General features: G+C 40.3%; 1 protein-coding gene across 4 annotated transcripts in view; it reads right to left on the bottom strand.

Moving 5' to 3' along the window:
- CHST9 (carbohydrate sulfotransferase 9) overlaps positions 1-27,443 on the bottom strand; it is a 253,426-nt gene that overhangs the window by 25,050 nt on the left and 200,933 nt on the right. For all 4 annotated transcript variants that reach the window (XM_058556929.1, XM_058556928.1, XM_058556927.1 and 1 more), the window contains one exon: positions 9,632-9,669. In XM_058556929.1, the coding sequence (XP_058412912.1) occupies positions 9,632-9,669 (38 nt within the window). The remainder of the gene's footprint in view (positions 1-9,631; positions 9,670-27,443) is intronic.

Genomic DNA, 27,443 nt, shown 5'->3' on the forward strand with positions numbered 1-27,443 from the left:
GCCCAGTGGAGAATGGACTGGGGCTGGTGAGAGCGGAAGCAGGAGTTAATCAGAGTAACCTGGAGAAAGACTGGTGGTGGCTGATACTCACGGAGATGGAACCAAATGGAAAATACAGGTTTTAAGAAAATTCCATACTAATTTTCCTGAGGTCATTTCTCAACTCCAAAATTTTCAGTACCGGCACATTATATTTCCTGCCGAATCAAATCTGGATAACTTTGGTTTTCAAAGTCCTCCATGATCTCTCCCTGGCCACTTTTCATTGATTGTTGACTTTTCCAAACTCCCACACTATCTATACTGTGTAGTTAATAAACAAGCAAGTAATAACACACTCTGTTATTCTGTGCAGTGTTTAAGGTACGTTAGTATTCTCCTTCAAGAGAGAAAATCCCTTTAAAATGGCTCTGTGCTAGCATTTTGTTCCACATTCTCTGTTGCACTTAGCACAGCTCTAAACACAGGGCATGTGTTGAAATTACTTATTGATTGATTAAAAACATACATCACTAGCATTCGTCTCTTCAGTATTTCTCTGTATGGAGAAGGGTGATTATCTGTCAATATTCATTGCACCATTGAACCAATATGCAATGCATTAATCATCTCTGAGATAACCAGATGAGGCTTTCTTATAATCTTTCTATTTTGCTGAGATAATTTCACTTGCTTTGGAGTTTATGAGGCCATAAGTGGCTCCCATCTGTTGATGAACATATTTCTAAGAGTCATTTAGTCTCAAGTATGGAATACTTGAGGGGAAGTTAAATGTAACTTTTATATTAAGTGTCATCTTAGTAACAGAACCAAAATTGGAAGCATGTGTTCAATTTTGGTCTTTCATTTTCAAAGCTTTAGGTCAGGCAAAGAATTAATTTCATTTGTTTATAAAGTGGATTATGCCTAATAAAATCTATTTTGTTTATGGTCACATTTTAGTCAATCCATTGCCTTAGAAAATGAGAGAAATCTGATTGGCTAATCATTCAACATAGTAAATTACATTATTCCACATCCACAGAACATTGGCCTAATTGAATTATCCAGTAATAGTATGATGAAAATACTCCCTTTTAATACATTTTGAGCAAGTCGCATACCAGTGAAGAATGTTGTTTATTTCACCCTTGTTTGATGATCGACCACAGAATGTAACGTAACGCTTCTGTGGATAATAAGTTTTTTCCACATTAAGGATAATAAAGACAAGTTAGCTTTCACTGGGATCCTTACTGGTACTCTGAATTTTAACTACTTATTTTTGCATCTTTTCCTTCCCAGAAATTTCCTCTCTGATAAGTGCTACTTTACAAAATAAAGTTTAAATAAAATTGGTTTTAACTTATGCATAATAAAAGAGGTAAGTGTGGTCACTTTTTCTCTCTAGTGAGAGGTAGAAAAATTGTCTAGCCTCCTTTCTTTCAGTCCTGAGATTCTGATGAGGACCGAGGAGCATTTCCTCAGCAAAATGCAGATACACACAAAAGTCTACACACAACATCAGGGAAGACTCTCGACGGATGCCCAGGGGATCTGCCTTACAGGGTCTAAACCCTATATATAGCACAGATTCCACAGAATTGGTCTAGCATTAATGACTACTACTTGTTATTTTTTCTTTTTGGGCTTTTAGAAATATTTATTGTGGCCAAATGTTGGAAACAGTGAAATTCAAACTAACAAAGATTAAAAAAAAGTGTTTTAATTTGTAAATACAAAGGAAATAGCAATTTTAGCATCATTACAGGAAATATATCTTAAGCAATGATAGGTACATACTATAAAATATTTCTAATCCTTTGATTACTGCTTCTTAAAACACATTTTTTTTGTGTCAACAAGCAACTTCTATTCAAAATGATGACTACTCAAGTGACTCCTTCACACAGTTCCAGAAGATACTAAGTTTTTACTTGAATCTTCATTCAGTTCTTTATCATGAAGAGAAAGAATAACATGGGTAAAATAGTTTAAAGGTAGACAAAAAAATACTGTATTTAAGAATGTATATTCAAATGTGATGACAGATTGGCTCCATGGCCCATTTTGATCATAGCTTTAACCCAAGAAGTGAAAGACAGACTTTCCACACAGGTAGTGTTTGAGTTAGTGAATATTGAGGGCTCTCTACCAGTTGTGCTCCTGGCGGTTAGAACTTGGCTACTGAGGTTTGTTGTTATCTGTTGAGAGAAAAATCCCAAATGATGGTGCTAACCATTTTGCTAATAAAATTTGCTAAGCTGAAAAATTTCAGTTACCCAGTCCCTCATCTTCAGGTACTGATCTTAGCAAAGAGGGAGGGATATGATGAGAAAAATTAAAAAAAAAGGAGGAAAAAGAAGAGAAACAGATTGGAAAAGATTTCACTGGCCTATTGGGTGATAGTGTCTTGGGCGGTGTGATTTGTTTACACTAGATGGTAAATTAACTACTTTTATTCTTTTTAATAGATACTATGTTTTCAGCACAGAGTTTTAGGATCCCATATTTTCTCACATGAGGACACGTACACTGACACTGTTATTACTAACAGTGAAGAACTTATAAAAGAGTTTTTAGAAGTAAGGTACTTTTCTGGAAAATAAAAGAACAAGAGAATATTTTATAGTTGGTGAGAATAAAGATTTCTGCTTCAATTTTCATTTTATGTCCATGATAGTTCTGCCTGGGCTCTGCTAACGAAAACTATTGGTGGACAACAGATTATTCCAATGTATACTTATTTTTTTTTTCCAGTTTTTAATCTTTTCAGGCAACAAATAGTTTTTCTCTTAGACCAGATTCACTTGAGTTTTCACTTACTTCATTAAGAAGTAATTTAATGCTCAACAGGAATCCCAGAGTGAGTATATGCTCATCCTGATTGTTAAAATACTTTGAAAAAAAGACCTGCCACATCATAAATGTCTGTACTCTAGGGTCTCATAACTAATCACTTCAGCGTTGGTGTCAAAACGGGAGTGCTGATTAGAGTGGTCATAAGTGGGATCGTTTAACTAATACAACAACTTCCAGAACAAGTAGTGGTATAGCACAATACAAAAGAGAAAGGATTTCAGAATGAGATACACCTGGATTCAGATTCTAGCCCTGCCGCTCACCAGCTGTGTGTCTCTAAATAGAGATATTTAAAGTAGCACAGAATAGTGGCTGGTGCCTCCACTGTAGAGCTGGGTTGCCTGCTTCCATTCTAGTGTGTGATCTTGAGCAAGCTGCTTAACCTCACTGACTTCAACTCCCTTGATTTGTACCCACCTCACAGGGTTACTGCTGTGAGGTTTAAATGAGATAATTTTACGTAAAATTTAGCATAGGGCCTACACACAGAAAGCTCACTAAGCACTTAATAATAATGCCAACCATTATTATTAATTTAGTGCTAAGCACGGCAGGACCTGAAAAATTACTAAACCTTTCAAGCCTGAGTCTCCACCTGTATAAAAAGGAAATGAAAATATGCATCCTTGTACAGTTGTTGTGGCAAATAAATGAGATGGTGTGCATTGAGCGACTAGCACAATTATTGGTCGCAATTATTCAGAAGCATTCTGAGTGCTTGAGTGAGAACTATCTGCATATTTGATGGCTAATAGATCTAGCAGTGTTGCTAATAAACAATTTTCTTTATTCAAATCATTATTTTCTTCTTGGTGTTCACACTTCTGAAACACCCAAGGGCCATTTTTCTCCTCCTCCCATTGTCTTGACAATATATTTCCATGGACTATTGTCTACTGTCTATTTCCAAAGACACTCTTACACAATATTTTAATTTTCTTGGCTTCTGATTAAAGAGGCGAGCCCAGCCCTTCGACATTTATACCTAAGTATTTTCTTGATATGAAGCCCTCTGACCTTTAATAAAGACCATCTTTTATAAGCCCTTCTTTGTTAACCACCATTAGTGCCACTACTTTTTGATCCTTTCAGTCTTGCTTTCAAGCATTTTTTATAAAGACTCATAAGTTGGATAGCTTTTTCAAAGCACAACTTCCAACTCTAGAAGGTAATCTTAAAAGAGAATTAGGGGATGGGATCTTTACTAGCTCCATTAGTATTGACCTTGCAAAGAGAAACTCTCTTTGAGTCAAAGTTGTTGCCTTGAGTGCATGGCCATTTTGATAAGAATAGTGCAAGGTAATGCAATCCCACTTTAAATTTAGAAGTTGTAAAGTTCACACTACACTGAAAAGGCAGCAGTGAATGGCATTGCCATACTTACGTTCGAGAAAAAAGTCAGGTGCCCAAGTCTTGAGCCAAGCAAACCATTTAATGAACATTCTACAGGCAATTATGGAATGTGGACATAAAGGTGAAATAATGGTGTGGGTCTCCCTGCCCTTCGTTCTTTCATTCCCCAGCCACTTGACCATTATTTGTAGAAGCCATGTGCAGTCTTAGCTTGTCTCTTCTGTTTTTGGTTTATATTCTTTGCCTGGGAGGGCAAAGGATAACACTTGGTTTCTGCCTCGTTAGAATCAAGGACACAACAGGTTTGAGTGGTCCAGTGTACAGGGAGTAGAGAGCCTACATTTAGCAGCTGAAGAATTTACATTCAACCAGCAATTGGTTGGTTGCTTATGATGTGCAAGGTCTAATAGTGAACACAGAATTGAACCAAACATGATTTCATCCCTTTAGGATGAGACTGTCTAGTTACAAAATCACATAGGGATAAATAGAATGTATAATAGAAAATGTAAGGATCTATAGCAAAGGGGCAAAAAAATAGTATGAGAGCACAGAAGAAGGAGAGATTACTCTAAGCTACACGATAAAGGAAAGCTTCATGGAAGAATAGCTTTTTGAGTTAGGTCTTGGAATATGAGGAAATTTTGTACATGCAGAGGAAAGCATGAGTACGTTGGTAGAACAGTTTTATATAGGACACCATAGTTTTACATAAAGGAGAAGAACAGGAAATAAGTCTTGGGTGGTGAGGAGCATGCTTTCCAAAGGAGTATGAAATCACAAGGCCTCGGATTTCATACTCGAAGGTTAGGATTTTATCCTATAGACAATAGACAAGTGGGTTGAACCTTGGCTTTTTATTAGAATCACATATTGCATTTTTAAAGTTGCAGATGTCTAAGCAGGGTCATGCCCCACATTAGTGGGGCCTAGAGCAAGAGTATGAATGGAGGCCCACATACTGTACGTCTAAATACTTAAAAGTTTTATAGTAAGTGATACCCAAGACCTGGCCCTTGTTTCCCCTCAAGGTCTGCAGCCTGTCCCAAGGGACTGCTCTGGGTTTGAAGGCTAAAGGAGCCCCATTCTCTCTGAGGGCCACACTGCCACTAGAAGCCTAAGTGGTCACATGTACCTTCAGGAAGATGGCAGGGCAGAAGCTGGACTCAGGCCGAGGACTCCTGGGCAGTGGCTGGACTTGCCCCCCTCAAGGACGGGGATGACTTGGTCAAGCTCTTCAGGCTTCTGGGGAGGGCAGGTTCTCTTACCTCACGCCTCACTTTTCTGACTCGGGATTGCCAAGCAGTTCTAAGCACCACCTGAAACTATACCCACCCACTCCACCCACCTCCCAAGCAGAGGGGAGGGTGGAAGTACAGTTAGCCGAGGAACGCCATCTGCCTACACACCCTCCCACCTCAGGGGATGTGGGGTGGCTACTTTGAAATTAAAGCAGCCCTTCTTTCTCTGGTTTCAAGAGCACAGGCTAACTTTTTATTGCCCAGCCCGACCCCACCCCATTGATGAGAGGGCCCAATTTAGCCGCTGTCCTGCTCCCACATTTTGTGTGTGCTCAATTAATGATCAAACTTTAAAACATGAGGCTGAAAAGAAAAAAAAGTCTCTGTATTTCTCTGTTTGTGATGTTTGGGGTCTTCTGAAGCATACGACCCCTCCCAGCCTGGTCTAAGGGTTGTGCTATGTCTGAACCCAACTACTGACCCAGAAGTTCTTGGGTTGGGATGGGGGAGGGGTCTCAGGGTCTGTGCTAATGAAGCTCCACGGGTGATTACAATGCACACAGGCAGGGTTAATAATCGCAGATAAAAATGGGGATGGGGTTTCTGTTTAATTTGTGATTTTTAGCGGAGGAGGCCTGCTAGACGATTGGTATTTTAGAAAGTAAAGTGGAGCAGCATGGGAGACGGAATGGAAAGGCGGTGAGACTGAAGCTGGAGAGCTTCAAGAAGCCACCAAGCAAGTGAGATGAGGGCCTGGAGGAAGCAGGGGCTGTGGGCTGGGCGGAGGAGGAGGAGGAGATGGTTTGGAGAGGGTGACAGTAGATCATCACATCAGAAGAGCTTGGTGGTCAGAGGGAGAGATGGAGTTGAGGGCGACGCTGAGGTTTCCAGCTTGTTATGGGTTGAATTGTGTTCCCCAAACACATATGTTGAAGTCCTAACTCGTGGTACCTGTGAATGTGACCTTATTTGGAAATAGGGTCTTTGCAGATGTAATCAAGTTAAGATGAGGTCATTAGGTGGGCCCTAAGCCAGTATGGCGAGTGTCCTTACGAGACAAAAAGACACACAGGGAGGACAGCCGTGTGACGACAGAGGCAGAGATTGAAGTAATGCAGCTACAACCCAAGGAATGCCAAGACTGCCAGCTGTCACCAGAAGCAAAGAAGAACCCTCCCCTATAGGTTTCAGGGAGAGCATGGCTCTGCCGACACCTTGATTTCAAACTTCTAGCCTCCAGAACTGTGAGACAATGCAGTTGTGTTGTTTGAAAGCACTCAGTTTATGACAGTTTGTTACAGCAGCCCCAGAAACAAATCCATAAGCTGTAACAGCACACGAGGGGTTGGCTCTCTCTGAATTGGGCAATCGGTGAAAGCAAACCTTTGTCACAGCAGCGCTTGAGCTGTGAATGTTCGCCACAACACGCACATTCTCTCCAAAAGAAACAGAGCCCCATATTCAGTGTCCCCCTTTGTCACCTAGCTGCATGAAAAATAAGTATTAATTCACTATGGGTTTCAATTATCTACTATACAAAAAGGCATAAACAGAAAGTATTAATTTACTAAAGGCTTCAATTGTTTACTATATATGAAGGCAGTTTCCAAAAGTTAAAAGTTTTTTATATTTAGTTTTTCCATTCTTATACTCACCATATTCTAATGTGGTTTTGAAGGTATTTTTGGTAGTACTTTAAGCTATTACCTTAACCTAGCATAGTAAAAATTATTCAGAAAACCTACAGGAGATTTCATCTTGACAAGGAACATTTTTCAGAGAGGAAATTGTTGCAGCATTGAACTGCCAAAGAGACAGCTGAAAAAAATGGGTCATGCATGCATCCCATTCTGGGACATAAGCTGCCAAGCGGTTCACTGCTCATTTTTGTCCTCTTCTCGTAAACAAGCTGCGTTAACAAGTTACTTTAAAAAAGCGTACTAATTTCCCCAGTGAGTTACACAGGAAGGAATCCAGCGTTCCCTCCGGAGAACTCAAATAGTTGTTTGTTCTCCAGCTCAGGTGTGGTAAAATAGCTGTGGGCTAGAAATGCATGCTGGATGTTGGCCAGTAGGCTTGAGCTGTCCCTCCGCCCTAGCCCTGATTTCTCTTATTGGCGTGCAACTCATAGCTTGCCTAATGGAAAAAAAAAAAAGGACTCGATTTTCAATTTCAATTTAATTACACAATCTATAGTGCCTAGTGGGACGGATTTAGGGGCAAGATTAATGCTCAACAGTGCTCCATTTCACATTTCTTTTTGATAAAAGAACACTGTATTGATTATCCAAAGTGAGATTTCAAAAATGTCTTTGAAGAGCCAAATTCTTTGGGTGGCAGAGTGATTTAAAGAAGGGGCATGACCTGTCTCTTTGCCAGAATTTAGATGAATCAGAGGTGTAAGATGCCTCTGAATTGTGTTGCCAGTGCATTCTTGAGAGGCCGGAGCACCTCCCTACTTGGGGGAAGAAAGAATAGAAATTCCTTCGTAGAATTAGAAATACTAGCTGGCAGGCGCTGAACAATACAGCTATCTGTTCTGAGAATGACTGTATAACTAATACACTTAAGACCCTTCCCTCTTAAGTTAAAGGCCAAAGAATTTCACTCTCTTATTGGTACTGGAAGCCATTATGATTTTATCTGGCATCAAATCAATATTTAAGATTATTAGTAAGTATTTGGTGTTCTATTTTGGTGTCTACATATTCTATTAGTTTAGCCAAATATAAAAAGAAGGAAAATACAGGAAATGAAAATCTGCCTGTAAGAAGTGAACTTAATATATTTCTTGACTAACTGCTTTAACTTGTTAATAAAGAAAACAGGTCTCTTTATAAGGAAATGTATTCCCTATGTGACTTAAATAAATAAAAATGGTAGCAACAGACTTTACTGGTTAACTGTTGCTCAGCCTTACCAAACCACTTGAGTACATACAAATAATTGAAAATACAATGATGAAGAAACTAAGCTCAAAAGGCAAACAAACTATTTGAAATAGCTAACTGATTTTGCCATTGCACAACGACAGCATTTTCAAGTATTAACATGGCTGCCACCACTAGTCAACATTTACAAATATATTGAAAAGTAAATTGGTACCTGATCAGCATTAGATTTTTCCTACTGAATTTGCAGTGTAGTCTATTAGTCAAATGAGTTAACTAGTTTTAAAGCTTGATGAGTTATGGGGCATCTGGCACAGATCAGGTAAAGCTAGAACTTAATTTGGGTGGAATGACTATGGGTACTAGAATTGCAACTTATTTTGGAGTGCACTAGGAGAAGACTTTGGAAAATGTACTCTTGTCTGGTATAAATGTAGATTTACCACTCTTTTCCTTGGCAAGGGTGAGTTATAATTTATGCCAGAAGAGAACAAGGAAACAAAAGATACGGCAATTTGTGTCTGTGAGTGAAGCCTGGGCATATTTTGTCACAGGCCATTGTCTGCATTCCCTGAGTCCAGTGGCATGGCAGCATTCGGAGAAACTGCAGCTAGACTGGCTTGTGGAATGAGGAGGTGGGGTGGGGCAAGACAGGGCTTGGTGAAGGCTGTCCTTGGTTTGTATGTGTGGCTGCGTGTCTCAAGCCCCTCAAACAGTTATACAGAGTGACTCCATCAACTGGTAAATAGAAAAAATAAATCAGTAAAAAGATTGGATAAGAAAACAGTAAAGTAGACAGGAAGATGTTGGCTAACTGTGGGTAAAAATCAAAGACCAGAACGGAAAGTCAGCTTGTAGGTTTCCACTGCTAGGGGTTCAGCTCTTAACTGTTTGGGAGGGAGTGGATTTCAGCTGGGTGAATTAAAACTTGGGAAAATCATAGAGGAGAGTCACTTTAGTTAAGGGAAAAGTAGATAAAAGTATCTATTTGCAGCCATGATAGTATCAATGCAGAGGTCACGATATGCTCAGAGCGACGACGCTCACAAGTCAGACTGGCAGAGTTCCACTTCTCTACTGTTTCCCATCCTTGGGTGAGCGGAAGGAATGAAATGGGGGGGGGGAACGACAAAGAAAGTATGTGATCATCTACATATAACCAATTTATTTGTTCTTAAAACCAATAACATATATATTGCTCATACCCAATAACCAGCAATGCCCTTTTTTTATATTTACAAATGCTTTATTATTAACATTTAAAGCAAAATTCTATATGACAGTTTCTGAGAAGTGACGAAATACCTGGTCGGTGATATGTTCCTGGATTTTTTCTCTAGTCACTGAAAGAGAAAGCAGAAAGAAATTTAACATTAAAGTATGAAAATGAATAAAATGCATTAATGATTCTGCTCTGTTCTCACTCAAAACTCCAATAGCAGTCACGGGCTCTCTGAACGAGGATTTGTATCACAATATAGACATTTACAATCACTCCAATAATTGGAATAAAAAAAAGTCAAACCTAAATAAACCACATTAGGCAAAGATAATAGAAAGTGAAGTGGAAATCCAGGAAGGGTGAGACCAGAAGAATGTAGTAAACACCATTGGCAGAGAAATGGTGAAGAGATGAAAAGGACTGAAGTAAAATTTGAACAGTCAAAGGTTTCCAAACAATGACAACCTGTTCAAGTATAATACTATCACTGAGCTCATGGAACCTTGAGGACTAGACAGGAGATTTCGAGTGGCAGATGGCAGAAGTGCTACTTTTTAAAACTTTTCTCTCACCTGTGAAGACATTATTACACTTTGTCGTTATGATACTGCCAGAGGTTAAAGTACAAACCAACAGTTTTATAAATGGTATCTTGGTCAGGACAGAAACAAATTAGAGTAACATATGAAAGGCAACATAGAGGTATAAATAATAAAGACACTAAAATAATAAACCTCAGTCATGAAAATAGCCTGAAAGTGATCAGTGTTATATATGTCTTAAATAGATGGAAAAAAATCCTTAGTAATAATAGATAACCAACAAACCACTAGGAAAGAGAGGAAAGGAGGAGTTTTGTGGCACTACAGTTACTATGCGTTCGTGAACATCTAGGTGTGATACATACACTTTATTAAAAAGTCCTTTTAAAATTTTAATTAAGATAATTGTGCAGACACTTGCCATTTGTAAGAAATAATATAGACAGATCCCGTGTCCCAGTGTCCCCTGCTGGTAACATCTGGAAGATCTATACCACAATGACACAACCAGGATACTGATGTTGACACAGTCAAGATACAGATCATTTCCATCACCACTAGGATCCCCCAAGTTGTCCTTTTACAGCCACATCCACTTCCCTCCCACTCCCACCCTTTTCTTAACCCCAGACAACCACTAATTTGCTCTCCATTTGCATCATTTTGTCATTTCAAGAATGTTGTATAAATGGAATCATACATTTTATAACCTTTTGAGATAGGCTTTTCTCACTCAGCATAGTTCTCTGGAGAGCCATCCAGGTTGCTGTATGTATTTTTGTGCGTTCATTCCTTTTTGTTGCCGAGTAGTATTCAATGGTATGGGTGTACCAAAGTTTGTTTAGCTATTAACCTGCTGAAGGACATCTGGGTATTTTCTAGCTATTATGAATAAACTTTCTATAAACATTTGTGTACAAGTTTTTATGTGAACACAAGTCTTCATTTCTCTGGGATTAATGCCCAGGAGTGCAATCACTGAGTTATATGGTAGTTGTATATTCAGTTGTTTAAGAAACTGCCACACTCTTTTCAAAAAAAAGACATGTAATGAATAAGTGATATTTACTAGTCAACTAATCAACCAATAATAAATATATTTGGAAATTCATTGTGTTCAGTACTGGGCTAGGTGTTATATGGGATACAGTGGAAGTATAAGGAGCACAGAAAAAGGATTGGCGGTGTTAAAAGAGTGGGCTATTCAATCACGCCATTGTCATGAAATGCCAGGGGCCAATCTTGGAGTTGCCAGATAAGAAGAACCAATTTTCTTCATTTTTAATGGCATTGCCCAATTAGATAGTCTTGATATGTTTTAATATTTCTATTTCTCTTGTCAGATTATAAGTGGAGTGTTTAAAGAAGAGTGTTTAATGGTTTGTGGGCAAAAGCTGGGCCTTTTAAACTAGATCACCAGTATTGTCAAGAAGAGGGGAAAGAACATTTAGGCAGAAGAAAGGGCGCGTGCAAAGCAGGACAGCATAAAGCTCATAAAACACACAGCCCGTAAGCTATGTAGACCATTTTTGGGGGATTTATGATCATGCCAAGAGCAGTGGGAAGTCAGCCATTAAGGGGATTTAGGTCAGGTGTAGGTAGGGACGTTGGAATGAATGACTTGGTCAAATTTTTAAAGGCCACTCAACTCTGGTTGCTAACTGGAAATAGGCTGGAGGGGATGTCACAGGTGGCAGCAGCACTACAGAATCTTAGTTTTCTTTCCTTAGGAACCAAGGAAATGTGAAGGAATTCAAGAGAAAAATAAGAGCCCAAACAATCAAATAATCATCACCTAATAATGCAGCAGCCTACTGGATTCTAGAAAATGGAGCAGACAACAATCTGGTATCTAATTACAGCCCTGCCATTGACTAGATGTTTGATTTGGGGCCTGTTACTTAATGCTCTGGCCTGTTTGGCCATCTACAACAAAGAGTTAATAATATCTACCTCTCTCTAGATTTGTGAGGATTAAAAGGAAATAAGTATGAATTTTGCAGGCAAAGACATGGGCATTTCAGGGAGTTGAGACAGGAAGAGTAAAGTCTCAGAGGCAAGAAGAGGGTGTGTTTGGGTGAATCATGAGATGTTCTGAGTGGCTTATATAGTACAAGCATATACCATAGCAGGTGGGAAGTATGGGCTGTGGGAAGAGGACAAGAGACCAGCCTTGGGAGGTTGTTGACTTGAGGTGAGATTGAGAAGCGCTTTGTAGGCCATGGGAAGCCAGCAGAGGTTTTTCAGAAACAAGATGAGGTGACCAAAGCTGTTCTTGAGAAAGATGACCTGGGTGGTGGCATGCAGGAAGGGTTGACAGTGAGGGGGAGATGGGTGGCAGAGGGAGCAATGAGCATGTTCAGTGTCCAGGCAGGAGTGATGAGGCTTCAGCCCAGCAGTGAGAGCAGAGATGGAGGGATGCCTGGAGCAGGTGGCATTTCTGAGTTAGGTTCTGGAGACAGGACGTGAGAAGTACAGGAGCAGGGAGCAAGGGCCACTGCCAGGTTTTTAGCTGGGAGAACTTGTGGATAATGATACTACTAAAGACATAGTGGGAGAAGGAATGGAATTTAAGGGGAAGTTACTAAGTGAGCCCCCTGGGCTTGTTCCCATAATCAAAATGAAGATATCTGTAGGTTATGAAAGTTGACATGGCAATTATGGTAGATTGAATAACGGCCCCCCAAGATGTCCACATCCCAATCTCTGGAACCTGTGAATATGGTACCTTACATGGCAAAGGAACTTTGCAGATGCAATTAAGTTAAGGATCTTGAGATGGGAAGATTCATTTGGATTATCTGGATGTGCCCAATGTAATCACAAGGGTCCTTATAAGAGAAGGACAGGAGAATCAAAGGCAGAAAGGAGGCGATGTGACAATGGAAGCAGAGGTCAGAGTGATGCAGTGGCTGGAAGGAATGTGGGCAGGAATGTGGGCAGCCTCTAGACCTGGAAAAGGGAGGGAAATGGATTCTCCCCTCAAGCCTCCAGAAGGAGCACAGCCTTGCCAATACCTTGATTTTAGTTTAGTGAGACATATTTTGAACTTCTGACCTCTAGAACTGTAAGTTTAATAAATTTGTATTGTTTTAAACCACAAACCTTGTGGTAATTTATTATAGCAGCTATAGGAAATGAATTCAAACAAGTTCTCATGCTCTGTTTTGGCTGTTCTCATGGGACAGGGAGGAAGCACACCTATACGAGTAACCGCGATGTGCCAGGCCCTGTGCCAGGCACCTCAGGAGCAACCTTGTGAAGTAGAGATTATTACTCCTGTTTTTTTCAGATAAGGAGACAAAGGATCAAATAAATTAAGAAACTAGTTCAAGTTTACATGGTGTATTAGTGAAAGGACACCCAATGACCTAAAGTACAACGTTGCTAGTCCTAACACACAGCAGCTGCTGATTTTTTAGGATAAAGCCAGTCTTGTCTGTCTTGTCTTTGGGTCTTGTCCTTTCAGCTTTTGGTTAGATGAAGACTAGAAGGGGAAAAATAAAAACACTTGACAAGGTTGTTGGAGTGGTAGGTTAAGCACCAGAACATAGAAATAGCCACTCCAGAATCCTTAAATTTTAATTTCATGATGTCTTCAAAAAATAATGCAGAATATAGGCCAGCCCAGTGGTGTACTGGTTAAGTTTGCATGCACTGCTTCGGCGGCCTGGGGTTCGTAGGTTCAGATCCCAGGCGTGGACCTACACGCCGCTCATTGGGCCGTGCTGTGGCGGCGTCCCACATACAAAATAGAGGAAGATGGGCACAGATGTTAGCTCAGTGACAATCTTCCTCAGGCAAAAAGAGGAATATTGGCAATAGACATTAGCTCAGGGCCAATCTTCCTCACGAAAAAAAAGAAAAAGGAGCAGAATAAACTTCAGAGGGAGGTCATGGACATTGTTGGCTCAACTTATAATGAACATAATTTTGGGACACTGCTGTCCATCATGAGCTTCAGGAATGCAAGCTAGAAAAAGACCCCAATCCACCCTCACCAAAATTTGAGGGGACCTATTTCTCAAAGATTTATAATTCTAGGATAACTGCCTCAAATTCTCCAAACTCTACGACGAGACTTACTCATCTCTCTCATTGTAAGTAATTTGATTCATCACCTCAAACTGAATAAAACTTCAGGGGAAGTTCTTTTGCTGCCTAAACAGTTTAAAACATTGGTTCGTAACCACTTTCAGGTTACACACCCCTTTGAGAATCTAAGAAGAGCTATGAATCTGCTCCTCAGAAAAATGCCAAAGCACAGCAAAATGGGACAATGGCAGAAGGCTAACAGACCTCTGAAGCCATGCACAGATTGGCAAGAATATGCAGTTTAAAGTCTATTTTAAATAGTAGGGCCCAACAAATGAAATAATTTCTCAGATTCCAGCTCCTCTGGACCATTTTTAGTCCCTCAGAACTTAAACTCATTAGTTGTTTAGCCACTTCCTCTAACTTAATAAACTGAAAGTATGAGTTCAATGTCTTATAGTGTATTCATTCTAAAACATATAATACCTTCAATATGTCAGGTACCTCCTAAACGCCAAGTGTGCAAAGATGTACATAGCAGGGTTCCCACCCTCAAGAAGGTCAAAGTAAAGTGGGAGAGAGAGATAAGTTGAGATAAATTGAAACACTTCATGAGAAGTATTTTAATAGAGTTATAAATAACATGCTGTGGGACCCGAGGAGGAACAACCAATGTGGTTGGTCTTAGGGAACAAATAGGTTTCTGGGAGGTATGTTGCCATTAACCACTGTTATTCTCCCTTTTAACTTATGCAGAAATATGTCATGAACAACAAAGAATCACAATTTTAATTGATTTATTATTGGTCTTTTACTTAATGGAATTCAAGAATATCTCCTAGATACAGGCATGTTTGAAAAAATGCTTAGAGATATGATGAATACGAGAACTTAAAAATAAGTTGAGATAGGACCCATCTTTGGGATGTAGGAATCAGAATAAGAAGGTGGAACTTGAACCAGATCTTCAAAATGGAAAGAATTCGGAAGGCATTGTGAAAAAGACTGCTCTGACTAGAGGAGAGAGTTTTGGAAGAAATACCATCACCCAGGTAGAGTGGGTGCCCTGGAAACAAGTCAATTGCCTTATGTTTGAAGCAGTAGACAATTTGGGGGCAATTACAGTTTCTTTAGCAGAGATGGGATATGAAGGAAAAACAAACTGGTGAGTAGACTGGACAGAGTAGGGAGAGCAATTAAAGAATATGTAGGGGGTTTTGGTGGGGTGAATAAACTAGGTGATGGATTGGGGCCTAGACAAGGGAGGTTGAAATGGGAAGGAAGATAAAGACGAAAATCACAGAAGTGCATGGAAGAAATGTTTCAGAGAAAGTGGTAACACATGGATAAAGGGAATAAAGATCGGAAAGAGTCATATCTGGCTTATTTATTCACTTATTCAACAAATATTTGATCTACCACTATGTGTCACATATGGTTACTAAGCTCTGGGGATTCAGCTGTGACCAAGATAGGCATGGTCCCTCACCACTCTCAAAGAGCTTGTTGGCTCAGTTTCCTCCTTTTCTGTGATGTTGTCTACTTCTGTACTATAACCTACATTCAGCATTATCCATTCTTTAGGGATGCTCAAGCTGTTTTGAAGGTGCTACATGTGAAGTCTTGAGATGAGAAAGGAAAAGGAGGTGAGGTTATGAATCCCTTCTTTCTTGGAGCGCAAATACACCTATTATTTTTCTGTGTATTATGTAGAATAATTTGATATTCTACAACCGTCAGATTCTGGAGTATCACATCCCCCCTCTTCTCCATCAAAGGGTATTTTAGGAGGGAACATGAGAATTTAGAGAAGACTAATATGGTGATCTGAAACAGGGCAGATCTATCAATTTGGTAAACTAGGGTCTTTATCTTTACCGATAAAGAGCACAGACCTACAAGCATTGCTTATGAAAAGGCTCAGGGAGCAGGAATATTTCAAGGGAGCCAAAGACCGGAGCAGGGGAGGGGCATCAGAGAAGTCCGTGGGCAGTAGGGACAGTGTCTCAGTGTCTTCAGAATCTAGCTACATTCATGCCCTTCTGTCCACAGCCACTGCCTTATTGCAGCCCATCAATAGCTCTCCCCTGGATTATGGCTTCAGCCTCCTGGTGGTATCCCTGTTTCCACTCTTGTTCTCCCCAATCTCCTTACTACATCCTATGTGCCTTGCACCATCTCTCCAATCTTGCCTTGCTCTCTGTTCCCTCTCCCTTTTTACCTTCCAATTACTTTGGTCTTATGTTAATTTCTGGTCTTTTTTTGACCTCTGGTCCTTTGCACATGCTGTTGTCTCTCCAATTTTGCAGGGCTGGCTCTCTCAAATTTTTCAAGTCCCAGTTTAATATTAAGACTTTAGGGGATCTTCTCTGGTGTCCCCATCTCCTCTTGTGATTCTTGATCTCAGCCCTTCATTTGTTTCTTTCACAGCAGTTATCAGAACTTGCAATTATTTTTGTTATTTGTATATTTGCTTGCTTCTCTGCTTGTCTCCTATTCTATAGTGTAAACTCCCTGAGGTCGGAGACTACGCCCATCTTGTTTATTGTTGTGTCCTCAGGGCCCAGTGCTGGCACATCAGGTGTTCAATACAAATTTATGGAATGACTGACAGTTCTTTCAGTTGGGGAGGGTTGTACTGGCTCCCCACATTTTAAGGGACGCTGCTCTTGGCTCTCACTTCCTAGTGAAAGGAAAGTTCATGGCTTAAAAATCATTAGATGGATCACATTAGGGCCCAAAGTTGACTACTGATGAATTCTGGACCATACCAAATACTTTGTTTTGTGATAGCAGCTCTTTCTGTATTAGTTTTCAGCTGATTTTCCAAGAATTTTTAAGTATCCTATTAACAGTGATTATGTCAAAGGTCCTTTTCCCCCCTATTTTATTCAACATCCTTAGCATCCTAGTTCTGTATGAAGGGGAAGAAGGCTTTCCTCTACCCACTCTGGGTCCTTTCTGGCTGGGCTGCAAATTAAATTGACATGAGACCGAATAGCAGGAGAAAATCAAACAAAGCTTTATAACATGTACACATGGGAGAAACCAGGGAACCTGAGCTTCTCCCCAAATGGCAGAGGTTTTCACCTTAAATAGCATATTCAGGTAGACAAAGGAGGATGTCGGGGGTGGGAGAGTCAGTTATGGAAGATTACCAGAAAGCACAGTAACCAAGAGTATGCAGATTTAAGTCCTCACCTTCTGCACTGATAATAGTTTCTAGAGATAAGGTCATCCCCCCTTCTTCCTGGTACAGAGAGGGAGATACCTTTACGAATGGAGATTTCCCTTATAAATGTAAATGTTTGGTCTTAGCAAGGACCCTCCCAGTCTATTGATAAAATAACCAAGGTAAAAAGACATATTTTGAGGTGGCTAATTTTGATCTCCCCCATGTATTAGGAACATAATAGTGTTCAAAAGTGTGGGAATTGCAGTGAAGGACTGAGAGTTAATTCTAGATAACGTATAACATCGTGCTTTATACTTTTCCTGCAGATCAGCAATATTTAAATGCCCTTTTTTTTTTAAGATTTTATTTATTTATTTTTCGCCCCCAAAGCCCCAGTAGATAGTTGTATGTCATAGTTGCACACCCTTCTAGTTGCCGCATGTGGGACGCGGCCTCAGCATGGCCGGAGAAGCGGTGCGTCGGTGCGTGCCCGGGATCCGAACCGGGGCTGCCAGCAGTGGAGCACACACACTTAACCACCAAGCCACGGGGGCCGGCCCTAATTGCCCTTTTAGTTTGAATTTACCCAAACATCTACCATTTTCTTTCACCAAACTACGATTTACTAAAATAAGTTTTCTTGGCACAGCTGCAGTGACTATATAGGCTTCTTTTTAATTGCATTGGGCAGTATGTGCAGTCTGAGGCCTTGGGTGGTGGCAGGCTGGGCGGCACCAGGGCAGGCTTCACTTGAGAGCCTCAGGTATAGGCAGGAACCCAAGACATACACCTGGGCTGTGTCTTGGGATGACAAGACAGGCTGGATACAAGTTTCCTTGGCCAAAAGTCAGAGTGAGTCCAGGATTCATGGTGTCTGTCTAAATAAGGAAGAGGTGGGTGACTATTGGTGGTGTAAGTGGCAGGGAACATACCCATGTTTTGGAGGGACTTAGGTACCAGGCCATATACAAGTCAGGCAACAAGGGAGGAGCCATGCTGAGGGACTGAGGGTTAAGGCAAGGACTGACTCAGAAGGTAGCAGGGGACACTTCCAGTTACTGAGGTCAGGCACTTGGTTGAGGATCATGGGGACTCAGGAGCCAGAGAGACCATTTCTGTGAGTTACAGCTATTTAAATATGAGAAACATTATCTCCTCCCTTGAGCTTTTAAAATCCTAATAAATTAAAATATATAATTATATAATTATTTTGTGGCCCTAGTGATTATGATTGCTCCTAATGATAATTTTTTTTCTTGCTTACGGATAGTCTTAGCCTGGTGGAGATGTAAATGTTCCCTGGCAGTTGCAAGAAAAAAGGAGGGAATCCCATTTAAGGAAAACCTAAGTCATTCCCAAATTTATTCAAATCATATTTGAGAAAGAGGAATGGAATTTAGGGGATAAATTTTAACTGTATAAGCCATTGCTAATAAAAGATTAAGAAGCATGAGGTTTAGCATCTTTTAATTATTTTTTCCAGCATTTTGAATATACAATGTTTGAAATCTCTGGTTGGATCAACATTATTTTGCTCAGAGGTTTGTGGACTTTGCATACTGATTCTTTCCTGTTTCCAAGTACATTTGCTTTTAGGCTATTTTTATTCACTTTAAAGGAATTTTAATAACTTTCTGTTGACAGCATGGACAGCTGGTCTTGAGAATTAAAGAAAATTCACTTGCTGACTGAGGAAGGAAGTGACATCAATGAGCTTCTAAAGTCAGCCCGGAGGGTGAAATTGGCTTGTGAGAGAGTAGCCTTTCATTGCACTGTATTTATCGAGCGATGCTTTGAGATGGAAATTGCTGTATCAATCAAACCTATGGTGCCTACCTCCAACCAACTTAGTGCAAACCGAAGGAACAATGCCCTGAAACACTGAGGAGAAAAAGGATGAGGGGTGCAGGAACCTAGGGGCTAAGTGAATTACAGAGCTCAGGATCCCCTCTCTCCATGCGGATACTTCATTCTCCACCAAGCCTCAATTTCTCTGTCTAGAAAATGAGTTTGATGTAAACTGCTGGTTGAAGTCAGTCTGTTTCTGTGACAGATGGCTATTAAGACCATGTTCTAATATATATAGTGTAGACATGTTATCTTGCCACTTTGTCTCTAAGAGTGCTATCAATTGCTTTTTATCCCCCACCGAGAGCTATCTAGAAAGAGGGATCTTTAGGTGTCATATATAGCTACTACCTTGATCTCTGGATATTTTTAAAATTAGTATTCATTATTTGTAACTCTACTGCAGAAAAAGTCAGGCACCAAATCTGGACTTTAAATAATAATGACAATAGTAATAACAATTATCATTGTCATAATAAAGAACGACTCAATTCTTCACCACCATCAGAGAATTTCCCTCTGGAGCTGCAGTTATCCATTTTCCAAAGATAACTGTGGTGCAAGGGGATTGCGTGTGTATGTGGGGGTTGTGCCACGTGAGCGTACATGTATGTGTGTATACTCACACAGCTGTGTGAATGAGAGGGAGAACAGTACCTACATACATTTTATGGTTATGAGTTGAAAACTTAAATTGCTGATTATTTCTAGCTCATTTTAGAAAGTGTTTGAGGTAGCTACAGTGATGGTTAAATAACTTGTGTTTGAGTTAACAATCTAGAGTCAAAATGAATTTAATTCAGTCTGAGAGATAGATGCATTAATGCTGGCTTCTTTTCCTTGTCTACAAACATATTTGGGGTATTCAATTAATAAAATTTTATGAGCTTAAATATGTAACTTGAACCACTCAAAAAATATTGGTTAAGTAAAGAAAAGAATGGATGAGCTCTCAACAGCCATAGTCTTCAGATTAGCTGAAGCCTACAGGCGCTTTGACTCTAGCAAAACTCATTCATTTGATCCTACAGCAATATTTTAACGAGCATCTATTCTGGAAAATACACCAGGTGCTCTGGAGATAGAGGAATAGAGGAAACAAGATGAGCACACAAAAAAAGTAACAACATGAAACCATAGAGCTGAAAGGGATTTATTAGTAAATTGTATAGGTAGTCATATCAAAAAGTATTTAAATCTTAATATAGTAGAAATGGTGATGGATTCACTTCCAGACTTTCCTAGTCTTCGTTTTGACACTATTAAGCTATATAGTATTTAGCAAATAACTTCTCTTCCTCTAGTCCTTGCTTTGTCTTTAGGGAATAATGACAGCGTTGCAAGTACAGATGGTCTCAAAGTTGTTTACAGTTACTTAAGTTCTTTGGCCCTAAAAAGAACGAGGGAGATTGCAAATTTCCATAGGATGGGCACAAATAAAAAAGAGAAGAGGTCACATTTGGTGGGGGAACCCGGGGAGGTTTCATGGAGGAGATAGCATGTGATCTGGGTAGGACAGTAACAGAAGCAGATTGGAGGAAAGGCATTTCACCCAGAAGGAAAAGCATGAGCAAAAGCACAGAACCAGGAAAGGCATGGGATGTGTACATGGAGTAGCAAATAGTTCTGCTTGACTGAAGTGTAGTCTGCATGTTAGCGAGGAATAAGAGGCGAGACAAAATGTGTATGATGGACCCATATCGCGGAGGGCCCTAAATACTTAGGGAGAGATTTTTTTTTTTTTTTTTTTTTTTTTTTGTGAGGAGATCAGCCCTGTGCTAACATCCGCCAATCCTCCTCTTTTTTTGCTGAGGAAGACGGCCCTGGGCTAACATCTGTGCCCATCTTCCTCCACTTTATATGGGACGCCGCCACAGCATGGCTTGCCAAGCAGTGCGTCGGTGCGCGCCCGGGATCCGAACCAGCGAACCCCGGGCCGCCGCAGCGGAGCGCGCGCACTTAACCGCCTGCGCCACCCGGCCGGCCCCTTAGGGAGAGATTTTGACACTTATTTGGTAAGGGAGCTCTAGAAGATTTTTGAGCCAGAGAATGATCAAAACTGTTTTAAGAAGATGAATCTAACAGAGTTATGACTTGACGACAGAGGATACTGGTAAGGAGATGGAATGTGAGACACACTGTGTGGGTAGAAACGGACTGAACAATTCAAATGGGGGGTGGGGGTAGTAGGACAGTGGAAAGAAAGGAGTTCAGGATGACCAAGATCTTAAGCTTGGTTACTTGGGAGAAGATGCTCTTAATGCAAAGGGGGAAACAAGGAAATAGGGCCAGTTTAAAGAAGTCAATTTGATGAGGAACGGTAGAGGCGGGATGCTTAGCTCAGTTCAACATTTGCTAAGTTTAAAATACCAGTACGACATCCTGGAGGAGGCAGAAAGTGAGCTCAGAAAAGAGGTCAGTGTCAGGCAATCTTCTGCAGAGAGATGACAGGGGAACCTGCAGGGGGCAAGACTCTTTTTAAAGTAGAGAGAGGGAAATAAATAGCAAATTAGAACTTTGGGAGACAGTTATATTTTATTTATATTTTAATAATTTGATGCCTCCTTAGGTAGTGGAATGCTAATTTTACATCATCTACAATGAATAAGAAGAGACACCATCTCTAAGCTAACACAAGGATTTACTATCAGGAACTAGCAATTTAGAAGTTTGGTTTCAGAGCTTAAGTTTTCATTGGTCCTGGATTTGAGTCAAAGGCTACAATTCTGACACCAATTCCAATGTATATGTTTTTTTTAACACACCAAACAATTAACTCAATTTTTCGTGGATACCGACCAGGTATCCTACAAACTTGACGCAATTCTGACACTATCTACCTGGAGACAGCATCAGATCCCACAGGGTGAGGGCTCAGTCCCAGAAGACTGCCCACACCCTCACGCCAATCCCAAGTCCAGGTTGTCACCTGTGTTTCTTACCCACCGGCTTTAGATAAAAGTCCTCACAACACCCTCCTTGGGTTTGATTAATTTGCTAGAGTGTCTCATAGAGCTCAGAAAAATGTTTTACTTCCTAGATTACCAGTTTATTACAAGAGGATATAACTCAGGAAGAGCCAGATGGAAGAGATGCATAGGACAAGGTATGTGGGAAGGGGTGTAGAACTTCCATGCCCTCTGGGTGCTCCACTCTCCCAGCACCACCACATCTTCACCAATCTGGAAGCTCTCCGAACCCTGTCTTTTTGGGTTTTTATGGCGGATTCATTACATAGGCATGGTTGATTAAATCATTGGCCATTGGCGATTGATTCAACCTCCAACCCCTCTTCCCTCCCTGGAGATCAGGGTGGGGAGTGGGGGGAGTGGGACTGAAAGTTCCAACCCTCTAATCATGTAGTTGGTTCTCCTGGCAACCAGCCCCCATCCTCAGGTGAGGTCCACAAGTTGCTCCATTAACATAACAAAAGACACATTTATTGCTCTCATCACTTAGGAAACTCCAAGAGTTTTCAGAGCTCTGTGCCAGGAACAGGGACAAAGACCAAATCTATATTTCTTATTATAAATCACAATATCACAAAGGTAATCATAAGTTCTAGCAGAAGAAACTTAGGCCAATTTCCTTATTTATAAACTGAGGCTTATGAAAGTTTGTCTAAGGACACCAACCAAGTTAATGGCAGCGCTGAGTCTAGAACACAGATTTTAGTAATGGTCAAGAGTGAGGGCAAGTAATCAGAATGTCTGGGCTTAGATCTCAATCTCTTTACTCTCTGTCTGTGTGACCCTGGGCAAATATCAACCTCTCTGAGCTTACTCATCTGTAAAATAAGAACAAACATACTTATATTATAGAATCATTTCTGGCAATTCAATGAGTTAACACATGCAAAGCGCTTAGCACAACACCTGGCATCAGTAATGACTCCAGTTCTCATTCCCTTGTATCATGGGATGCCCTAGCTAAGGAGAATAAAACCGGATTGTTTAAAATCCAGACGGAAGCTGTTTTTGAATGTGGTTAAGAAGAATAATACCAAATTTCAAGACAACAAAGTATTCTATTCGGGAATGACCAGTGAGTATTGAAGAGAACTAGGAATAATATGTTTTTTCAACATCAAAAAAATGAAAAAAAATTTAGTCAAATTTAAATGATTTACAAATAGTCAAGAACTTTTGCTTAGTTAATTAATAAAAGTTAAAATGCTTAAAATCCTATTTTTACCTTCAAGCATAAATGCACAGGCAAATATCCTAGTCCTGCCCTTGGCCTCTATTCCCCAGACGGCCACACTGCGCAGGAGAAAGAATCCTGCTGTTTTGCTCCAGTGAAGTGGGGGTGGAGGGACCAGTTCAGACAAAGGCAGCAGCAGTCCCCACGAGAACTGGGGGGTCCGTGCCTCTCTAGTTAACCAATTCTGGTTCTCATGCAAAACGTGCTTTGAGAAGAAGAGTGTGCACAATTTCCTGTTTACCTTTTGATACTTCCTAGGGTGAATTATAATGTGGCACCTGACAAAGGTTCTCTCCTTGATCAAACTTTAGTCAGGTTCCTCTGAGCCTCCTTCTCAACTAGGCCTTGACCTTGACCCTGGTCCTGTTTTCTGCCTGCCTAGCCCAGTCTTAGCAAGAATCCTGCTCAGTCAGTTTAGCAAGAGTCCCCCCAAACTTGATGTGTTATCACCCTTGATATTTAATCAAGTTTCTCATCTCCCACCTTTGATGTTTAAGTCCTAGGCCTGCATTTAGCAAGAATCCTGTTAGGTCAGTTCAGCAAGAATTCCCCCACCCTTTGTTACCACACAAAGGGCACAGTCTGCTCACCTAGAGACAAAAGCCAATCGTCAAGAGGCAAGATGGTGGAAAAGAAAGGGCAGTTTATTACTGCTTGCTAGCAAGGGGGAAGATGGCCGACTAATGTCTCAAAGAACCGTCTTACAGAACAAAGACTACAGACCAGTTATATACAGGGTTGGTCTCCAGGTGGGGGAGGCAGCTGGTTTCCCGGTGGGGGCATCCATCTGACCTCCAGGAGGGGGCAGACACCTGGTCTTAGTTCCTGATAGTTTTTGGTTTTATTGGATATGCATCAGAAACTGGAGCAAGGCCCTATACACTCATCTATCAGTTGTCCTTGATGATGGCTATCAACACAGACTCTCTGCCCAGGGGGTCATCACATTCCTAAGGAACTCAAGAGAACAAAGCAGCTGGGAGGGGCCATAAAATCCACAGAGCATGTCTGGGCTAGTTAATCAGAGGTCATTCAAAGTTACAATAGGTTAGAGTAGTTACAAATTTCTTTTCTACAATATGGCTTCCCTTATGTCAACCTTGAGTCAGTAACACCTTGCTACCCACTGACCCCCACACTCTGTTCCTTGGCTATAAATTCCTACTTATCCTTGTTGTATCTGGAGTTGAGCCCAATCTCTCCTCTATTACAGTACCCCTATTGCAACAGTCCTAAATAAAGTTTTCCTTCCCATTTTAAGTGTCAGAACGATTTTTTTCAACACACCTAACATTTTAGTACTAAACTTATTTTCTTTCCTTCATATCCATTATCTGTCCAGAAACTACTGAGTTTTATTAATCCCTTATTAAATTTGCAGATCCCATGTACTCTTGCTTCTAATTAGCCTTAGTGATGGCTCAAAGCCTTAGTATATAGTCAGGGAAACTGTAAATGACACAATCAATCAACGGTAGACACAACCTCACAATGTCACTTATAATAGGATCCACATTCTATTTAAAAGTAAGGTTTCCTTCCCTCACCTTTAGAAGTGGTGAGGAATACTAGCTTTTTAAAAAAATAATCAAATGCAGATTTTTGAAATGGGGTGCCGTTTTTTCTTTCAAATTCAAGCAAGATTTTTTTTTAAGAAAACAACACTGAATTGGGACAGCTGGTTATTCTTAGCTAACTTTTAGAGTACTTAACAGTATATATGGATGTTTTCTCAATTACCTCTTTTCCACATATCAACACTCACCCACTTAAGGCTAGAACTAGCTGAAAGGATTGTTAATGCCCTGTAATTGTTAGTCAATCTCCCAGCTCTTTGTACATGTAAACATACCTCCAGAGAGTTTGTTTGGATAGTGTAGATTACGTTCTGTGGAAAGAAAGAGGGAAGGCTATTTTTCAATGGTCCCTCTGTATGATCAGTGGGTCACGCTGTGGCATGTGGCGGGCCTGTGGTTCAGGCAGCAGAGACCAAATGTAAACAGGCAGCTCGTAGGTGGCTCCATGTGGCACCATTTTCCCAGTATCAACCTACCAGATATTTCCTGTACAATACCAACAGGAGAGGAGGGACCCAGGATTTTGATGCATTTCATCTCCTTAACGTTTTTGTATATTTTTTGGCATTTGGGGGAATTTTGCCATTTGTTTGCTTGTTTTATATTTCAGAGGTCCTAAGTATACTCTAATCATCCCTCCTGCTGGGTGGGGAGTGAGGGGGGAGGGGATGGGAGGGTGGGGTGGTGGTAGGTTAGCATAGGAAGGTGTCATAAAATCAATTCTGTGGTGGGACTCTTTTTTAAACACCCAGGAAAGAGTGGAAATAACAAAGTTGAACATGATCGATGGTTGTACCACAACAAATTTTTCTCTTATCAGATATTTATTTTACATCATTAAAATTAAAGGGAAATCATTTAATATTCATTTGAATCATAATTGATTCCTAGCTTCTTGCTTTTTGTAAAAAAAAAAATTGGAAAATGTGTTGATTATTCTGTTTTATAATGGTGACAGAATGATTTTCTTTTGTTTTTGTGTTTTTTTCCTTCCCTTTGGTAAATGGATACCTCTGGTCAAATTTGGTTGTTGCTATGAAAGTAATAATTTAAACAAGAAACTTAAACTCATGAGTCCCTAAACCATTTTATATACAAATTGTTATATGACTTTTTATTTTAAAATCTCCCATTCTTCTTTTTTTCCTTGAAAGAACAGAGAACATAAGGCTTTAGAGTTTTATGGTACAGGCAAATAATACTAATTCTGCTAGAGTGCTACAATGAATGCTTACATCACTGCAATTCTCCTTACATTTAGGTACACCCAAGTGGTATAAATAAGAATTTAAGATGCTAATCTATCTCCTCTCACTGTTTTGCCCATTCCACCCTTCTCTGTTAACCAAGTTAGGGTCAATAAGTTTGAATCACCAATCACAATCTTATATACAACTTTAAAACCCTTTTTCCTTGACTTTGATTTAATTCACTACTTATAGAGGACTTTTTCCCATTAGAGAATATTTGCTACCTAAAAAACTAGTCATAATAGCATGATGCTGGTTCTTGGCTCAAATAACTGGATACGTTATATTTCTTCTGTAACAACACTGGCCCTGGGAAGGGTTATTTCAGAAAGCAGTCCGTGAATATCACTTCTCATTTGAAATTGCTACCTAAAATTTCTTCCACACACATCACAGCATTTATGAAATCTAGACCAGTTTTAATGGATTAGCTATTCAGCAACGATTATAGAAAGTTATTTCAACGCCCTTCACTTTAAGCAATGCAGAACTTTGAAATCTATAAAAGTCTCATTTTGGCCATTGTGTTGAGATCATTTTCAGAAGAACTGAGGTGGAGGCAAAGGACAAGCTAGAAGACCATTTCAACGCTCTCAGGGAGAGGTAAGGAGGTCCTGAGAGAGGGCAGTGGTGTTGGGATGTAGAGGGACCCATTCCGGAAATGTGCAGGAGGTAAAATCAGCTGCTTGATGGATCAGTGAAAGGGAGAAATCTGGACAACTAGCAGGTTCCAAGTTTGATGTTTACTCAGATGGTGGTGCCACCCAAGGAGCAGTTTGAGAGGGTAAGATAAGTTCTGATATGAACATGGTTTCAGTACCTATGGGACATCAGGGGTTGGAAATGTTGAGCAGGCAAAAGAATACACGAGTCTGAAGCTCCAGGGAGCTGTCTGGACTGCAAACGTAGGTGTGGAAGTTATCAGGGTTATCAGGCATGGAAGTGATGTAGGAGTTAATTGACATGGACAATTAATAATATTACTCAGGGAGAACGGATGAAGTGAGACGAAATGAAGCTGAGATGTGAGGAAAAGTGAACAGAAAGAGGAGTCAGAAAGGTATAAGAAATTTAACAATGCTGTGTTATCGTGGGTATCAAGGGAATCAAGAAGTTGGGAGGTATCCGCTCTTACACTGGTGGCAATAGAGGCACAATGACATAACCCTGCAGGAGGAGAATTTGCCAATATCTAACAAAATTACTTATGAATTTGCCCTTTGACTCCTACTTCTAGATCTACCCTGAAGGTACACCTCCACAAT

Source organism: Diceros bicornis, chromosome 16 (genome assembly GCF_020826845.1).
Source record: "Diceros bicornis minor isolate mBicDic1 chromosome 16, mDicBic1.mat.cur, whole genome shotgun sequence".
Lineage (NCBI taxonomy): Eukaryota > Metazoa > Chordata > Mammalia > Perissodactyla > Rhinocerotidae > Diceros > Diceros bicornis.